An 18,286-nucleotide genomic window follows, 5' to 3' on the forward strand; every position below is an offset into this window, starting at 1 on the left:
GCTAGATAAACATAGACTATTTTCAATACCATATTTTCTGGGTTATAAGCTGCACAGCCGTTTTGGAATATAAGTCGCACCCTTTCTTACGAAGTGGTATCCGTTAAGTTGACCAAAGTTGGTTGATATAACAGACAATGGAAGGCAATTTATCAAGATCGTTGATGAAACATTAAATAGAATTTGCAAATGAAGTAATCCTTAACTTATTGATGTATTTCATAAAATGTAAAACGGCAAATATCAAACTTGTTTGGCTTGGGTGCCTTCACAGATTGTCTACCTTGACGTTACCTATGTTTAAACAATCTCTCCATTAGTGTCTCTACTGTTAAATATTAGCAAAGGCCCTTGCATACTGACCACATTCTTATAGACCCACATTATTTTTCCTTGTAAGTTACATGAAGCCATTCATATCAGAAACAAGCATGGTGATAGTTCTTGAATCTGACTTATAAGTCAGTGACCTATAAATCCAGGGATGCAAAAGGCTATTGTAAACTTCCCCTATGGCATCAAAGTAACAGAGAAAGCCCAGAAGATATCATTGTGATTCATAGTAAAAAGTATGATTAATTAAATCCATGAGAATGTTTTCATTTCAATCTTCAAATCATCCTGTATATGATTGCAAATGATAGTTCCAGATGATCTGTTTCAGTCACAAACACATGATGGGCAGGTACTGTTAAAAAAATCAGTTTTTTTTAATCCTGTTGATTTTTTTTCTGTCCACAAATAAGCCATACCGGTATAGGTGTGTTTTATAATCCTGAAAATGCAATGATTTAAAATAAAGTTGAAGTTATTGTACGCCTCACAGATACTGCTTTGAATAAGGTAATTTTATAGTACAAAATGTCAACATTGGTATATATATGTAAATATGGGCGGATAAAAGATCGGGGAAACAGAGGCATGATAATATACATAGATCATACTTGCTTACTTTTAAAATTTCAAAGGAGCAAATTGCATGCTTTCAAAACTTCAAACCTCAGAAAAGCATATTTTAAACTTAATAATGCATTAAAACCTTACAGTTTAAGTATTTTGTTTTTTAGGTCACCTCAGACAAAGTGTCAGGTCATCCATTTCGAAGTTGTAAATTATATGGTCCCCAACCCCCAGTAGTGGAGCAAAAATTGGTCAAATTGACTGAAATTTCAAAGATGTCCTCAATTCCCTAATGTGATAGAAACTTTTGATAGTGTTCATGGATGAAGGGTTTATATTGGAAAATTAAAGTTTTGAGTGCAATTTCTTTTTAGTTATACTTGGTTAGGTGCCTAAGCATGGGACGGCTGTTAATGTTGTGCACGGTTTACATTTGCATAATGTGTACATTGTAGTTGAAGTTGCCTTACCTTTTTTAAGAATATCATTTCTATGGCATGTTACAGGAAGCATTGTGACTCAGGTGACTATTAATGCCCTTGACCTCTTGTTCTGACGGACAAATTTTATTTTTTAAATCATGTTTTTGAAATTACTGATAATATGAAACCTAGTTTGTGACTAAAATTATGAATCTGCTTTCGGACAAGGATGGAATCAGAAAGTATGTGATACACATGTAATTGTCCTCTGTTTGTAGTGCTTGATATAATCCAACTGATATCTACATGTATAAGTTCTATGCTTTGTTTTTGTAGTGTATGGCGTGGTCATGGTACCTTGCCAATGACATGCAGTTCTTTGTTGTCAGCCCATTGATGATTGCACCTCTGTTCTTGTAAGTATACCCAGTTGATATAGACTTTCATCCTATTGGCTCCTGGGTACCGCTCTCACTGTATCACAGCATTATAGGGGTTTATAATTGTCATCCGGGTGACTACAAATGTCCCACTATGGGTCTCTCTAATGGAGATCTCTATTAAGCATTATCACTACATGTTTGTTTGTACATTTGTTGAATAAACTTACAACAAAGTTCAGTTAAATCTCAGAAAGGTAAACCATTGTATTGACAAAGGTTATAATTTATATCTATTAATTTGATAATCAAACCCATTCTACAGATTCCTTCATATTCACACCAATTCTCCACACCCTACATCTGATTTAATTTTGGTGGCCACCAGTCAAAGTAAAACTTTCGAAATTTAGAGCTTGTGTATAGAATATTTCATGAACCCCTCGACAGTTTCAGTTCCTATACACACCATGTCTTTATACCGTCAAGTTCTGCACCTGATTAGAGACTGGTGGTTATCAGTCATAGTGAAACATCACACTTTACCACTTGTAAATGGGAAGCCTTGTGTACAAGATATGTCATGAATCCCTGTTAAAAATACAGAGGACACAGAGCAGGGTATATCAATACAAACACCTGCTGCCCAGTACATAATTCATTCTTTATCAGAAGTACAAGTTAAGTAATTCTCAAATTTTCATAATATGCAGATTGCCCTTGGTCCCTAGTTGTGCATCATCCATTATGAAAATGGTTTAGAAAAACAAAAAAAGGTTAAAGTGGCCATCTTGGATTTCGACGTATACTGTTTGTCACAGATATTTGAGAGGTATCTGATGGATCCTTCTCAAATTTCATTTGTAAATTTCCTTTATTTCCTAGTGGTGAGACTGATCAGAAAAAAAGTAAATAGTTCATAGACAGCCATTTTGGATTTAGACATTAGTAGTCTGTTGTTGCTGTTTTTTAAGTACTGGAAGGATCTTTGTATAAAGCTACACCTTTGTGAATTATTTCCCTTGTTAAGATAGGATTGACATTGTTCCTGTTAGATGATAATAATAAGGATTTTTTCAGACTAGCCCCCAACCACTCAGATATAAGTAACATGTTATAATGGTAATGTTTCCTGTCTCATGGATATTATACTTTTTCCAGTGTCCCGACCATTGGCATCATTGTTTGTATGGTGTTTCTCCTGGCCAATATGATTATTTCTGGTGTCATCTCCCGTACAGAGGACATGCCTCCTTCAATGTTAGGAGGGGGTGGAACACTCGCGTAAGTAGCCTGATACCCATCTGTCTATATAACCATGTGTCAACTCTCACCTGTATATCTGTAACAATGTGTAAACTCTCACCTGTATATCTGTAACAAGTTGTCAACTCTCACCTGTATATCTGTAACAAGTTGTCAACTCTCACCTGTATATCTGTAACAAGTTGTCAACTCTCACCTGTATATATGTAACAATTTGTCAACTCTCACCTGTATATCTGTTACAATGTGTAAACTACATTGTAAACTCTCACCTGTATATCTGTTACAATGTGTAAACTCTAACCTGTATATATGTAACAAGTTGTCAACTCTCACCTGTATATCTGTAACAATGTATAAAGTCTCACCTGTATATCTGTAACAATGTGTAAACTCTCACCTGTATATCTGTTACAATGTGTAAACTCTCACCTGTATATCTGTAACAATGTGTAAAGTCTCACCTGTATATCTGTAACAATGTGTAAACTCTCACCTGTATATCTGTAACAATGTGTTAGCTCTCACCTGTATATCTGTTACAATGTGTAAACTCTCACCTGTATATCTGTAACAATGTGTAAACTCTCACCTGTATATCTATAACAATGTGTAAACTCTCACCTGTATATCTGTAACAATGTGTCAACTCTCACCTGTATATCTGTAACAATGTGTAAACTCTCACCTGTATATCTGTAACAAGTTGTCAACTCTCACCTGTATATCTGTAACAAGTTGTCAACTCTCACCTGTATATCTGTTACAATGTGTCAACTCTCACCTGTATATCTGTTACATTGTGTAAACTCTCACCTGTATATCTGTAACAATTTGTCAACTCTCACCTGTATATCTGTAACAATGTGTAAACTCTCACCTGTATATCTGTAACAATATGTTAGCTCTCATCTGTATATCTGTAACAATGTGTAAACTCACCTGTATATATGTAACAAGTTGTCAACTCTCACCTGTATATCTGTAACAATGTGTAAACTCTCACCTGTATATCTGTAACAATGTGTAAACTCTCACCTGTATATCTGTAACAAAGTCACCTGTGTAACAACTCTCACCTGTATATCTGTAACAATGTGTAAACTCTCACCTGTATATCTGTAACACTCTCACCTGTATATCTGTTACAATGTGTAAACTCTCACCTGTATATCTGTAACAATGTGTAAACTCTCACCTGTATATCTGTAACAAGTTGTCAACTCTCACCTGTATATATGTAACAAGTTGTCAACTCTCACCTGTATATCTGTAACAATGTGTAAACTCTCACCTGTATATCTGTAACAAGTTGTCAACTCTCACCTGTATATCTGTAACAAGTTGTCAACTCTCACCTGTATATATGTAACAAGTTGTCAACTCTCACCTGTATATCTGTAACAATGTGTAAACTCTCACCTGTATATCTGTAACAAGTTGTCAACTCTCACCTGTATATCTGTAACAATGTGTCAACTCTCACCTGTATATCTGTAACAAGTTGTCAACTCTCACCTGTATATCTGTAACAAGTTGTCAACTCTCACCTGTATATCTGTAACAATGTGTAAACTCTCACCTGTATATCTGTAACAAGTTGTCAACTCTCACCTGTATATCTGTAACAATGTGTAAACTCTCACCTGTATATCTGTAACAAGTTGTCAACTCTCATCTGTATATCTGTAACAATGTGTAAACTCACCTGTATATCTGTAACAATTTGTCAACTCTCACCTGTATATCTGTAACAAGTTGTCAACTCTCACCTGTATATCTGTAACAAGTTGTCAACTCTCACCTGTATATCTGTAACAATGTGTCAACTCTCACCTGTATATCTGTAAACTCACTGTAATGTGTAAACTCTCACCTGTATATCTGTAACAATGTGTAAACTCTCACCTGTATATCTGTAACAAGTTGTCAACTCTCACCTGTATATCTGTAACAATGTGTAAACTCTCACCTGTATATCTGTAACAAGTTGTCAACTCTCACCTGTATATCTGTAACAAGTTGTCAACTCTCACCTGTATATCTGTAACAAGTTGTCAACTCTCACCTGTATATCTGTAACAAGTTGTCAACTCTCACCTGTATATCTGTAACAATGTGTAAACTCTCACCTGTATATCTGTAACAATGTGTAAACTCTCACCTGTATATCTGTAACAAGTTGTCAACTCTCACCTGTATATCTGTAACAATGTGTAAACTCTCACCTGTATATCTGTAACAAGTTGTCAACTCTCACCTGTATATCTGTAACAATGTGTAAACTCTCACCTGTATATCTGTAACAATTTGTCAACTCTCACCTGTATATCTGTAACAATGTGTAAACTCTCACCTGTATATCTGTAACAATGTGTAAATTCTCACCTGTATATCTGTAACAAGTTGTCAACTCTCACCTGTATATCTGTAACAATGTGTAAACTCTCACCTGTATATCTGTAACAATTTGTCAACTCTCACCTGTATATCTGTAACAATGTGTAAACTCTCACCTGTATATCTGTAACAAGTTGTAACTCTCACCTGTATATCTGTAACAATGTGTAAACTCTCACCTGTATATCTGTAACAAGTTGTCAACTCTCACCTGTATATCTGTAACAATGTGTAAACTCTCACCTGTATATCTGTAACAAGTTGTCAACTCTCACCTGTATATCTGTAACAATGTGTAAATTCTCACCTGTATATCTGTAACAAGTTGTCAACTCTCACCTGTATATCTGTAACAATGTGTAAACTCTCACCTGTATATCTGTAACAAGTTGTCAACTCTCACCTGTATATCTGTAACAATGTGTAAACTCTCACCTGTATATCTGTTACAATCTAGGTCTGAATGTTTGTTACAATGTATAAACTCTCACCTGTATATCTGTTACAATGTGTAAATTCTCACCTGTATATCTTTACCAAGTTGTTAACTCTCACCTGTATATCTGTAACAATGTGTAAACTCTCACCTGTATATCTGTTACATTCTAGGTCTGAATGTTTGTTACAATGTATAAACTCTTACCAAGACTCTCATATACTGTCACAAACAAAGTGTGTGATTTCTCACCTGTATTTCTGTAAGAATGTATAAATTATATGTATTCGTTGTAAGATGTTTGGCACTCAGATAAAGAGCTAGATTGAATTGTTGTGTATTGTTTTACAGCGGTACCCAGGCCTATTTCAATGATTACTATATTGTACCTTACTGTCGTATTGGGACATACGTGGTGGGCATCATCACTGGATACATTCTTTACAAGACAGAATGTCGCTGTCGCATCAACAGGGTATGTCTTCAAAATATGATGCCTCAGCCTTATTGCTTGAAAGGAATTTGTCACGTATCAGTCATATTGTTTCTTTTAAGGCTTGTGATGATCTCCTGTTTATTGAAGAGTGTCTTCCCTTTTAAATAGTCTCCAGATTATAGTATAATCATGTCTGATAATTGTACTCTTGACTGTTATGATGTTAATATTGTATGGTCTTTCAACTATTGTATGACCTCCTGACTATTGTATGGCCTCCTGACTATCGTATAACCTCCTGACTATTGTATGACCTCCTGACTATTGTATGACCTCCTGACTATTGAATGGTCTCCTGACTATTGTATGACCTCCTGACTATTGTTAAGTGTCCTGACTATTGTATGATCTCCTGACTGTTGTATGATCTCCTGACTATTGTATGGCCTGACTATTGTATGGCCTGACTATTGTATGACCTCCTGACTGCTGTATGGTCTTCACTATTGTATGACCTCATGACTATTGTATGGTCTCCTGATTGTTGTATGACCTCCTGACTTTTGTATGGTCTCCTGACTATTGTATGGTCTCCTGAACATTGTATGACCTCCTGACTGTTGTATGACCTCCTGACTGTTGTATGATCACCTGAACGTTGTATGACCTCCTGACTATTGTATGAACTCATGACTACTGTATGGTCTCCTGACTATTGTATGGTCTCCTGAACATTGTATGACCTCCTGACTGTTGTATGACCTCCTGACTGTTGTATGATCACCTGAACGTTGTATGACCTCCTGACTATTGTATGAACTCATGACTACTGTATGACCTCCTGACTATTGTATGGTCTCCTGACTATTGTATGACCTCCTGACTATTGTATGGTCTCCTGAACATTGTATGACCTCCTGACTGTTGTATGACATCCTGACTGTTGTATGATCACCTGAACGTTGTATGACCTCCTGGCTATTGTATGACCTCATGACTACTGTATGACCTCCTGACTATTGTATGGTCTCCTGACTATTGTATGACCTCCTGACTACTGTATGACCTCCTGACTGTTGTATGACCTCCTGACTGTTGTATGATCACCTGAACGTTGTATGACCTCCTGAACATTGTATGACCTCCTGACTATTGTATGACCTCCTGACTGCTGTATGATCTCCTGACTATTGTATGACCTCTTGACTATTATATGGTCTCCTGACTATTGTATGACCTCCTGACTACTGTATGACCTCCTGAACATTGTATGACCTCCTGAACATTGTATGACCTCCTGACTATTGTATGACCTCATGACTATTGTTTGGTCCCCTAACTATTGTATGTTCTCATTACTTTTGTATGGTCTCCTGTTTTACTGTTTCTTGACTTTTTGTACAGTTGTATTGTCATGTTGAAAATCAGAAGTGGAAAGTTTATATTATAATGCTGCTGCACATCTTCTTTTATTTAGTCATAGAATTACTCCTTGATCCCAAGTCTGCAGGAATTCAATCTTATGTTATCTGCTTGTATTCACATAGTACAAACTTTGTAAAATCTGGAGGTAGATAGTTGATAATTTATTGTAACTCCTGGATGTTGAAGATGTCCGTGATATACTGACCACAGTGATTTACTTTCTTTTACTTCAGTATGTGAACCTCTTGTGCTGGGCATTAGCAGCAGCAGTTGCATGTTCTGTTGTGTATGGCCTGTACAATCCGATAAATGGCCATCCGTTGAGTTTGGACGTGTCAGCCTTGTACAACGCCACCCACAAGATAGCGTGGGGAGCCTGTTTATGCTGGATGATCTTTGCTTGTGCCACTGGTAATGGAGGTAAGATGGAGCAGGGGGATGGGTTTTGTTGTGTTAAGGACTAGTGACATTTGACATTATGTGAAGAACTATGTAAACATTTGACTTTTTGAGTAACAGACTGTGGGGAGTAACAGACTATGGGAACAATTGCCTTTTGGGTAACTGACTATGAAAACATTTGACTTTTTGAGTAACAGACTATGGGGAGTAACAGACTATGGGGAGTAACAGACTATGGGAACAATTGCCTTTTGGGTAACTGACTTTGGAAACATTTGACTTTTTGAGTAACAAACTATGGAAACATTTGACTTTTTGAGTAACAGACTTTGGGAACATTTGACTTTTTGTTTGACAGAATACAGAAACATTTAACTTTTTGAGTAACAGACTATGGAAACATTCGACTTTTTGAGTAACAGACTATGGGGAGTAACAGACTATGGGAACAATTGCCTTTTGGGTAATTGACTTTGGAAACATTTGACTTTTTGAGTAACAAACTATGGAAACATTTGACTTTTTGAGTAACAGACTTTGGGAACATTTAATTTTTTGAGTAACAGACTATGGGAACAATTGCCTTTTCGTGCGAGACTCACTGAGAATCACATTATTATATTGCTCTGCATTTTGTTTCTGTAATGTGCAAAAACCCACGGTATATAGTTCCGGATATGAAGTTCAATGTTGCTTGCAAATATTTTTCTTTTTCACACTCTAGATATTCTTATTCACCAGGCTAAGCTAAATGGGAAAGGGCCAGCTTTCACGGTCATTTGTATACTGAGAGAGACAGGATATCATGGACAATATATGTTATTGCACTGCACCATTCTGGCCTGAAATATGACATAATGAAAAGTTGTGGGCAAAACACTTTAAATCTTACATTGCTGTATTGCAGGTTATGTGAACACAATACTGTCGTGGAAGGCCTTCATTCCCTTGAGTCGTCTGACATACTGTGGCTATCTGATACACCCAATCATCATGTTTGCCTTCTACTTCAGCCACCAAACAACTATACACTTTGATAACTTTACCCTGGTAAGTAATACAACTCTAGGTTAGCTGTCGGTATACTTAATGTCTTGTATTGTTAGAATTAAAAGCGAGGACAGGAATAGATTTTTAGAGAGATAACTGCTGGTAGGATTAGTTTACCAGGTATTCAAACAGGCTTGTACCATAAAGATGAGTCTAGCCGTCTTCAAACAGGCTTGGAATCATAAAGATGAGTCCAGCCATCTTCAAACAGGCTTGGAATCATAAAGATGAGTCTAGCCATCTTCAAACAGGCTTGGAATCATAAAGATGAGTCTAGCCATCTTCAAACAGGCTTGGAATCATAAAGATGAGTCTAGCCATCTTCAAACAGACTTGTATCATAAAGATGAGTCTAGCAGTCTTCAAACAGACTTGTATCATAAAGATGAGTCTAGCAGTCTTCAAACAGACTTGTATCATAAAGATGAGTCTAGCAGTCTTCAAACAGACTTGTATCATTAGAATCAATTTAGCAGGTCTTAAACAGGCTTGGTATCATAAAGATAAGTCTAACATATATTATAAGGATTGTGCCAGCAGAACTGAAGTGATTTGTATGAGTTTTGTACCAGTAACACCAGATTAGCAGATCTTTCGGGAGTTTCACCGTTTTAGAATGACCTGTTTGGTCTTTACAGTTATCCCTAGCTAGTCTTTGATTTAATGTTTTAGGAAGATATTTGTGATCTGTGATGAGAATAACCAAATTGAGAAGAATATTTAGTGATTAGATGTTGTTTATTTTCCAGATCATGATCTTTTTGGGAATACTGTGTCTGACCTTCATGTCTGCTTTTGTTCTCTCCCTTGCATTTGAGGCTCCATTTATGGGTCTGGAAAAGGTTATCTTCAGACGGGAAAGATCAGAGAAGAAATAAGTACCTACTGGATTCAGTTTTATATGCTGCAATTTTCAGTGGGTAGTGTTTACTTGTATGTGATCTGTTTTGGATGAAATGATTCAACGGGTTTAAAACCTTACTGAAACATGATAACAATTCTCTACCTGGTTTGTATTTATCTGCTTACCCTTTCAGAACAGGTATATAGTTATATAAACCTCTGAGCTATGTACGCAACACTATAATCAATTTAACCAATGTTTGTGATGTTTTATTGTAGTGAATGTGCCATGTATTTTCTAGTGTGAATTAAAAATTCAAAACTCAGCAATTTTCAGGTCACCTGAGACAAAGTCTCAAATGACCTATTGCGATTACCATTTGTCCAGGGCGTCGTCCAGCCTCTGTCTTCTTAATAACTGATAGGCCCATGGGCATGATATTGGGCCAATAGCATGCTGGAATGAAGGGCTAAAATGCATATTCAAATGAATGATCTTGACCTAATTTCAAGGTCAAAGGGGTCAAATGTGTTAAAATCATTGATTGACTTCTTCTCAATAACCAAATAGACCAGGGTCATGCTATTCAGCCAATAGCATGCTGGGATGAAGGGCTACCAAGTTTATTTAAATAAGTGACATTGACTTACTTTCATGTGCTAAAATCTGCAAAAAGCCATTTTTTCAATGACTCAGAGGTCCAGGGACTTTAATATTGGCTCCTTAGCATGCTGGATTGAAGGGCTACCAAGTTTTTTTTTCTTTTTTCAAATGAATGACTTTGACCTTCAATCAAGGTCACAGGGGTCAAATATGCTAAAATCTTTGAACAACTTCTTCTCAATAACTGAGAGACCCACAGACCTGATATTGGGTCTGTAGCGTTTTGGGATGAAGGGCTACCAAGTTTGTTCAAATGAATGACCTTGACCTCCATTCAAGGTCATAGGTTTCAAATACATGAAAATCATTTAAACAAATTCTCCTCAATAACAGCTGACTGTTAAGGCCCATGGGACTCTTTGTTTTATAGTATATTATTTGTGAATGATAGAGCTATGACATTGTTGTTTGATATAATTGATGAATATTTCTGTCAGATCTGCAGCATTTTGTATGTCTGCAAAAAAAATAATAGAATCTTGTTTGATTTTTTATGAATATCAGTTGTACCTGTAAATGCTGATGTGAAAACTTTGACACTTTGAACTACCACAAAGTAATCCTTTGCTTGCTTTTGTATTATAATTTACTGTAACTACAAATCAGAGAGTTTTTATTCAGAGTTCTTATATCTAAAATTGTGTTAGTACCACAAGCTTTGTTTAGAGTTGCTTGATTTGTAAAATTAATTATAATTGTCTGAATTAATATGATCAGTTTTTACTAGCAACATTGTGAATATTTGTTATGTTAAAAAGACAAATTCTTTTTCATATATTTGACTCGAAATGTTTCATCATTTGAATTAAAATGATTGTATTTGGGGAAGAATTCAACTTCACTATTAAAACTTCACTTGGCAGAGTTATGGAGGAAATGTTCTTATGATAAACACTGTAATGACATGCATGTATATAAGTGTCATTTGGTCTTGTTTCTGTAAATTGCTTTGAAATTTGGCAACTGAAAGCTGTATTCCCATAGTTGATCTTTGTGTGCATAGTATAATAGAAATTATCTACAAATATTCAATCAAGTTATTTTACAGATTTGGTTGAAATATTTCTCTCTGCATACCAATGGTTTTACTCCATTATGTTTTGTTTGTATATCCAGGTGTTTTTTTTTTTTTTTTGTTTATTTATTTTTTATTTACTTCTTGAAAATTTAGCTCTGATCTACTAATGTAGATCTGATTTTTTCTGGATCTTTTGTCTCATAATCTTCTAGTGGAATTTGTTCTTTTAATCAACTATTTTATATATCTGTTAGGAATGATAGCATTTGTTTTCTGATGCCAAATTATGGAGTTACAGCATTTGCTGCCATATTTAAAGGAAGTTGTATTTGTATTATTTTAAGAAGAAAAACATTTATCTTTCCTTTTCATAATGTAAAATGTAGACCAGACCACATTTGTTCCAAGTCATTTACTTTTTTAAAAGTTTCTGTTTGAAAAGAGAATTCTTCATTTAGGGAGAAGTGTGGTCATGTTCAAAAGTCACCTTGAGTATAAGGTGGTCTGATGAAAAGGGATGGCATGGAAAACATGAGTTCTTTTTCTGTAGGTGATTATTGATATTAGAAACTGTCAATAACGTATTTATAATTTAGTCAGATAATGCTTGTATTGTGCAGTATTTAATATTGTAGATCAAACAGTGACGCATAGAGATATGAATGTATCATTAAGTGTTCGTTTTTTTTTATTGAATACCTCTAAAAGTATGAGAAAGAATGCTTTAAATTTAAAGTGTGTGTTGAGATATTGTTTTGCACTTTGTTACTAGTTTTAAAGCTTGTTGGGAGATACTTTTACAGTGCTTTGTTACTAATTTTAAAGCTTGTATGATGTATTTTTACAGTGCTTTGTTACTAATTTTAAAGCTTGTATGATGTATTTTTACAGTGCTTTGTTACTAATTTTAAAGCTTGCTGAGAGATATATTTACAGTGCTTTGTTACTAGTATTAAAGCTTGTTGAGAGATATATTTACAGTGCTTTGTTACTAGTTTTAAAGCTTGTTGGGAGATATATTTACAGTGCTTTGTTACTAATTTTAAAGCTTGTATGATGTATTTTTACAGTGCTCTGTTACTAGTTTTAAAGCTTGCTGAGAGATATATTTACAGTGCTTTGTTACTAGTTTTAAAGCTTGTTGGGAGATATTTTTACAGTGCTTTGTTACTAATTTTAAAGCTTGTGTGGAGATATTTTACAGTGCTTTGTTACTAGTTTTAAAGCTTGTATGGAGATACTTTTACAGTGTTCTGTTACTAATTTTAAAGCTTGTTGAGAGATATATTTACAGTGCTTTGTTACTAGTTTTAAAGCTTGTTGAGAGATATATTTACAGTGCTTTGTTACTAGTTTTAAAGCTTGTTGAGAGATATATTTACAGTGCTTTGTTACTAGTTTTAAAGCTTGTTGAGAGATACTTTTACAGTGTTTTGTTACTAGTTTTAAAGCTTGTTGGGAGATATTTTTACTGTGCTTTGTTACTAGTTTTAAAGCTTGTATGGAGATATTTTTACAGTGTTTTGTTACTAGTTTTAAAGCTTGTATGGAGATATATTTACAGTGTTTTGTTACTAGTTATAAAGCTTGTGTGGAGATATTTTTACAGTGTTTTGTTACTAGTTTTAAAGCTTGTTGAGAGATATATTTACAGTGCTTTGTTACTAGTTATAAAGCTTGTGTGGAGATATTTTACAGTGCTTTGTTACTAGTTTTAAAGCTTGTATGGAGATATTTTATGGAGCTTTGTTTCTAGTTATTGTTACAGAAATGTTACAATTTATTTTACACTTGTTTTGCTTTTATTTGATGTTTATTTGATGTTTATAGTAATTCATTGTGAACTGTGATTCAGATCATTGTATTCCGGAGAATAACATCCATTCCATACAATAACAGTATCTACAGAGAGGTTTTATTCAGAATTCTTACCTTTACAAATGTATTAGTACCACAAGCTTCGTTTAGATTTGCATGATTTGTAGAATTAATCATATTTGTCTGCGTTAATATGATCAGTTTTAACGTGCACCTTTGTAAATATTCATTATGTTAAAAAGACATTATTTGTTTTTCATATATTTGACTTGAAATGTTTCATCATTTGAATTAAAATGATTATATTTGAGGAAGATTTCAACTACACTTTTAAAACTTCACTTGACTGAGTTACAGAGGAAATGTCCTTATGATAAAACACTGTAATGACATGCATATATAAGTGTCATTTGGTATTGTTTCTGTAAATTGCTCTGAAATTTTGCTACTGAATGCTGTTTTCTCAAAGGAGAATATTTTGTCTGGTTTTTTTTAAGACCATTTACTTGAAATGTTTCTACAAAAGTTAGAATTAAACTAGGAACTGATATTAAGATATAACACTACATTGTCTCATGTACATATGTGTCATTTGACAATGTTTCTGTAAATTGCTTTGAAATTTGGTTTCGGAAACATGTATTCTTATTGCAGATCATTTTGTAAAGGTTATAAAAAAAATCTTTCAAAAGTAATTTTACTGAAATAATTTAATAAATATTTACTGTGATATTTATATAAACATTTAAATTAGATATTTAAAATGTTATTCATTTGAAGTATATTGAGTTACATCTTAATCTCTAAGGAAGTTACAAGAACAGCAATACTGATTTGGGACAGACACAAAGGGACATGATGGGCATCGTTAACACTATACGTTCCCCATAGAATAGGAGAGATATTTAGAGAAGGACCTTTTGTAAAAACAAAATTTAAATTTGAAAATAATTCTTTGTTAACATATTGTTACAACAACATATCACAGCATCCTTCGATCAGTTATGAATTATTGTTTGTGTTGTGTGATGATGATTTTTTCCAGATGTAATAACACTCAGGAAATACTATTTGATTTTTATAAGTTATTTTTGGAATGCTCAACACATCTATACTGCTGTACCCTGTAAGATGTGATGAAATCAGTGATATGTTTAAGGTAACGGTTACTAGCCCTTAGATGGGATATATCATCACTTGTTAACAGCAGAAGTGACCAGGACTAGGTGAAACTAGGGGATGAGTCAGGTTGGTTGTTAGTTTGATATAGAAATGACCAAGATATCAATTCAGGATTAATTTGATAATTGTACATAGTTTACAGCCACGTTAAAATCAATTCATTGGTACTCATCATTTTTTTTCGCTATATTTTTGTACAAAAAAATCATGGCAGCATAATCAGACTACTTTTTTTATGACAATTTTTTTCAAAAAGAAATAATTTAAGATATTAATATTGAATATTATCACAATTATTTACAAATTTTTCAGTTGTGGGTAATTACTGTTAAATGCATGAATGGTGCTGGGATCATTGCTTTTCTCTCTTCTAAAGGCATCTGAACCTCAGAAAGCCTAGCCCTACTTTCAGTGGTTTACTGGACAATAGATATATCATAGTGGTGGCAGCAATCTTTAGCTGTGTCACTAGGTCAACTGATATACACTGTTACCATCACCAGCTGCTGTGTAAACTTTCTATTTTTGAAACTGTCCTAAGAAGATGTCCAGGATAAGAAGTTGAATGTTGTAAAGCTGCTGAAATTTGAAAAAAGTTATATAAATTAAAAGAGAGAAAAAAAAAATCGGAAAAAATGCATGCCAGGTTTTTTTCCTTTGCATATGTCAAAAAGTTTAAGTCGTGTTAAATTCCTTTGACTTAAATTGAAGCCACAATATTGAAATGAAATCTTAGAAAGATAACTGTCATCACTCACAAGTCAGTTTCATATTGGATTCCTGGGCCACAGGGAGACAGATGGTCAGGGGTTTATTAATTCCGAGATTTTTTTACAGATATGTCATGATTTTTCTGAAACTGTGAGAATAGTTTGTCTGCAATTGTGTACAGTCCACATTTTCATGTATGGTAAGAAGGGAAAATGACTTCTGAATTTAGATGAGTTTATCACAGTAAAATTTACAGTCATCTTAACTCAGGTTGATACTATAGAGCTAAGAGAGCTTATCAAAGTTGATAAAAAAGCATAGGTAACCTTAGCAACAGCTTCCTTTATCATCGACCAATATGGTCTGTTACCTCTTGTTCTCTACACCAGTGTACAGTGATCCGTCATGTATTAATTGAAGTGATACAGAGCATGTTGTTTATAAAACAATGTTTTCTGGCCTTTTTATACATCTTATATTCATGAATTCAATATAAGACATTCCATTAAATCAGGGTTGATATAAACTGGGAAGACTCAGGATTAAAAACCTTATGTTACGAGTTTGTCCGTCAATTGACAACTTCTTGCATGAAAATGGTGCCAATGGGAGTAGGTCGATGAATATCAAATCAGAGATCGTCATCACTAAGGAACTTGTAAAGATCGTAATCACTAAGGTACTTGTAGAGATCGTAATCACTTAGGAACTTGAAGGTCTTGAAGCGAGATCGTAATCACTAAGGTACTTGTAGAGATCGTAATCACTTAGGAACTTAAAGGTCTTGTAGCGAGATCGTAATCAATAAGGTACTTGTAGAGATCGTAATCACTTAGGAACTTGAAGGTCTTGTAGCGAGATCGTAATCACTAAGGTACTTGTAGAGATCGTGAATACCTGGATACTAGAGATTGTTATCACTTCGTAATCGCAATAACTAAGGAAAATGCTTCTTGAATGCTCTAGATCTTTGCGATTTTCTTAAAGATGAATTATGTTGTGTGTATTTCATTGTACAATTTTACCATTATACAACTATGTCTTATTTTTGTATATATATATGTATGGGGTTATACATATTGTAATTTTCAAAAAACGGCTGGCTTTGCCAGTTAAACTTTAGACCAAATTTCTCACTGTTGTATGTATATGAATATTTTTACAACAATGACCGGTGATGATGATGTTCTTGATGTTACTTCTCTGAGTCTTGTAATATTCATAATTTGAAAGTTTTTAATATTTGAATATTCGTCTATTCCTACAAACTAATATTATCATATTGAGTTTCCTGCTGAAGTAAAATTAAGTAGACTTAAGAAATAATCTGTTTTTGTACATATGTGTATGTTTTATTTTATTCAGAATGAGTAAAACAAAGCCCAATGTGTGATATTTAGATGGGTACTATAATGAAATTTTATTATTTTTTCCTCATTCAATAAATATATGTGACTTCCTTATACAATTATTAAAAATAGTATTCTCACCTTTATGTCTATCTTTTATTTTTTTTTATGAAATGTTGTAAAATTTAGAAATTTTGGGGGACTGCAAGTGCAGGGACTATCAATACTGCATTATAGGTTCGTTAGTAGTTGTAAGCGATCTCCAATATCCTGTGTAGTTTTATGATATTAAAACCAAACCAAATTTTCTCGTGTTCAAAAGAATCATAGAATCGTCGCTCAGATGCTCTTTTCACTCAAAGTGAACTGGAATTGTTCATTCTAAATTCTGCCATAGGAACCAGCACACGTGCTCTAATCTACATCAAAAACGAGGTTATAAATCAAAAAATAAATGAAACATTTCAGAAGTAATCGCAAAATATTTGCGATTTTAAAAGGAATGTAACAAGCACAGCATCATTTTACTTCAAAACATCGTTTTCATCTAACGATTTTTCAGGAACCCCGATTGCTTTAAAAGGACCAGGCATCTCTGTCCCAAAGTGATCACATCTTCCGTTTGTTTGACATAGCATTGAAGATAATCTATAAAAGGATGCACTAGACCTTATCGATTCAAATATCTATCAGCACTACTGAAGGAGAAACTTCTAAAGCTTCTTCTCGTTCCCAAATTTGGCTCACGGACGGGTATACATCATTGCACTCCTTTCAATAATTAAAACCTCAAATTATTTTTGGTTGAAAGACCTGAGGTAATGTAGAACTAGAAGGAATTTAAGTTTTACTTTTAGTTCCTTCATTGGACCCCATTCCACTGCCGCAAATGGATAGACCTTCCACATGTCGACATTGAATTCTTCTTTTTCGAATTGTCTTTAACTTATTAAATGTCGGCGAGGTTTCCCGTAACCTGTCATGGGTTTCGAATACACATTTTAAATGCTGTTTCAAAACACTATTGATTATAAAAAGATTAAGTGAACTTTCCCATCGGGCTATGGACATCTATTTCGATTACGCATGATTTTCCTTGGTCGTCTCCTGGTTTTAAACGATTTAGACCCTTAGACCAGTCGTAGAATAACGAAGCACTTTGATTATTTGATATAGCTGTATCTCTAACTCTCAACTTCGTATTGAAAAGAGCTATTGATTTCTGTTAATTTGTTTGTTTGTTTTTTTTTTGTTTTGTTTTTTACAAATCTTTGTAAAATCAAACGAGGGGAGGCTTTTTAAGGGCCGCTAGAAGCCTACACGCCTAGGGAATACAGAATTTGACAAAACTTCCAGCTCTACTAAGAAGTAATAAATTATTGAACTGTAATAATCATTGCGATATCAGAAATATATACAAAAGAGATAGCCACGTCTATGCTACCACCAAGTTCAGTACCTCGATTCCTCGACACCGACACCCCATCCTAGAAGTTATAATATATGTATATGTGGACATACTCGGGATATTATTTGTCGAACTTTTAATTCCACTTCCAGTTTCTGTTTTGTATTTATTATTAA

General features: G+C 34.2%; 1 protein-coding gene across 1 annotated transcript in view; it reads left to right on the forward strand.

The window, feature by feature from the left end:
- LOC132546306 (nose resistant to fluoxetine protein 6-like) overlaps nt 1–9,995 on the forward strand; it is a 33,744-nt gene extending 23,749 nt beyond the window's left edge. The window contains exons 10-15 of the mRNA XM_060210031.1: nt 1,659–1,738; nt 2,864–2,986; nt 6,156–6,279; nt 7,899–8,085; nt 8,975–9,117; nt 9,867–9,995. Coding sequence (XP_060066014.1) covers nt 1,659–1,738; nt 2,864–2,986; nt 6,156–6,279; nt 7,899–8,085; nt 8,975–9,117; nt 9,867–9,995 — 786 coding nt within the window. The remainder of the gene's footprint in view (nt 1–1,658; nt 1,739–2,863; nt 2,987–6,155; nt 6,280–7,898; nt 8,086–8,974; nt 9,118–9,866) is intronic.
- The last annotated feature ends 8,291 nt before the right edge of the window (nt 9,996–18,286 follow it).

This window comes from Ylistrum balloti, unplaced genomic scaffold (assembly GCF_031769215.1).
Source record: "Ylistrum balloti isolate Yb309-2 unplaced genomic scaffold, AGI_CSIRO_Ybal_v1 Utg369882, whole genome shotgun sequence".
Classification (NCBI taxonomy): Eukaryota; Metazoa; Mollusca; class Bivalvia; order Pectinida; family Pectinidae; genus Ylistrum; species Ylistrum balloti.